This window comes from Arachis ipaensis, chromosome B01 (genome assembly GCF_000816755.2).
Source record: "Arachis ipaensis cultivar K30076 chromosome B01, Araip1.1, whole genome shotgun sequence".
NCBI lineage: Eukaryota > Viridiplantae > Streptophyta > Magnoliopsida > Fabales > Fabaceae > Arachis > Arachis ipaensis.
Window position 1 is genome coordinate 134,083,140 of NC_029785.2, and position 1,583 is coordinate 134,084,722.

Below are 1,583 nucleotides of genomic sequence, written 5' to 3' on the forward strand. Positions count from 1 at the left end.
ATAATAATAATAATAATAATAATAATAATAATAATAATAATAATAATAATAATAATAATAATAATAATAATAAAAGCAGTTGAATTGAATTTTATATGCACGTCCCCGTTACATTACACTTGAAGTAAGGTATAATTACCTTGACGCAAAACGTTGATTATTTTCCCTCCCTCAGTCCTCATCTCCAAAAGTCCAAATAGTAACACTAATTAAAAATTTAAAACAAGTATGGACTCGTGACTGGTGACTTGATCATCCTTCTACTTAGTACACAGAATAGTAATTTGGTTTAGGCTTTTTCCTCTTCAGCTGCAATCTTGTGATCTCACAATCATTAGCGTGATAAGCAGACGCTTATTACATTTCTAAAGACCTGTATTTCACTCATCCCAAAACTATTGAGCAGAATATACTAGCGAGCGAGCGTTTTTGACTTTATTCTTCTTCACTACCCCCAACACATGCATTCTTCGAGCTACTCTCTTAGATGGTGGTAATTGTATCTGCATCAAATAGCCTCACTAGAAGATGCTTGTTCAGCTTTCTTCGCCTATGACTTCCCCTGTAAATACAACAAATGGGAATTATCATATGGCTTTCACATAAATGTAACATAATAAGCCTCATAACAAGAAGATGCATCATTCATTTACAGATTAGTGAAAAATGAACCTACCAATACTGGTTATGCAACACGAATGAGTCAGTTTTGACTTTCTTGCCATCATCATTGCGATTCCAGTGGTAGACAGCATGGGTCCTATTCATTATTTCCAAAGTGGAGTGTCCATAGCTGGCTTCTCGAAACGCAGAGTATTGAGGCTGTGGTTCCGTAAACCTTGGCCAATAAAAGGTTTGAAAATTGAAAATTACATTACATCATTGATAAACGATTACAAAGGACACGAACCTTGAAGAGATTAACTAGAAATGAAAGCAAATATTAAGTGATCTTTTTTTGAACAAGATTAGCTGCCTATACTGGACAAAGTCAAAGCATTTTAACTCACCTTGAAGCAAGACCTTCTTGATTTCCTCCATCTCCAACTGTTATGTAAATAGGTGCTGATTTGTCCGGTACGGGATACCGGTGACCGCTGGTGATGTTGTAGTCAACATTGGAGTAACGATACTGAAAATGCGGGCGAAAAAAAAAAATTGACTATTGAGTATATGGTAAGATATCACAAGGGTACAACACTTAAGTATAATTTATTTTTTTTCCGAAAATATCAATATTCTCTATGCTAGACTGCTAGTATCTCCAAAATCATGTATTCACATGCTATCTATCGTTTGGGTAGTGCAAGGACAAAAACCATATCAGGAAAAGAAAAAAGGGTAGAAACCATACTGATCTTTCATAAGCATGAACATGACCAGCAAAGATCACATCAACTTTATGATCGATGAACCAGCTCTCGAAAGCTGCTCGCATGCTTTCACCCTCCATGTAATGCGCTTCATTACTGTTGTAGAGTGGCACATGCATTAGAACAATGAGCCAAGGTGTCTTCTCCCTATCAACTCGATTGAGCTCATCTTTGAGCCAAGTCCACTGAGGTGTGTACTTCAGTACTTCA

General features: G+C 36.3%; 1 protein-coding gene and 1 long non-coding RNA gene across 2 annotated transcripts in view; both read right to left on the bottom strand.

The window, feature by feature from the left end:
- The window catches only part of LOC110264140, a 24,147-nt gene that overhangs the window by 19,342 nt on the left and 3,222 nt on the right, over nucleotides 1–1,583 (bottom strand). The gene's annotated exons all lie outside the window — the stretch shown is intronic.
- The window catches only part of LOC107640482 (bifunctional purple acid phosphatase 26), a 4,802-nt gene continuing 3,274 nt past the window's right edge, over nucleotides 56–1,583 (bottom strand). Inside the window, exons 7-10 of the mRNA XM_016344002.2 lie at nucleotides 1,355–1,575; nucleotides 1,011–1,132; nucleotides 677–838; nucleotides 56–562 (exon numbers count right to left, since the gene is read on the bottom strand). Of these exons, the coding sequence (XP_016199488.1) occupies nucleotides 484–562; nucleotides 677–838; nucleotides 1,011–1,132; nucleotides 1,355–1,575 (584 nt within the window). The 3' untranslated portion in view covers nucleotides 56–483. The remainder of the gene's footprint in view (nucleotides 563–676; nucleotides 839–1,010; nucleotides 1,133–1,354; nucleotides 1,576–1,583) is intronic.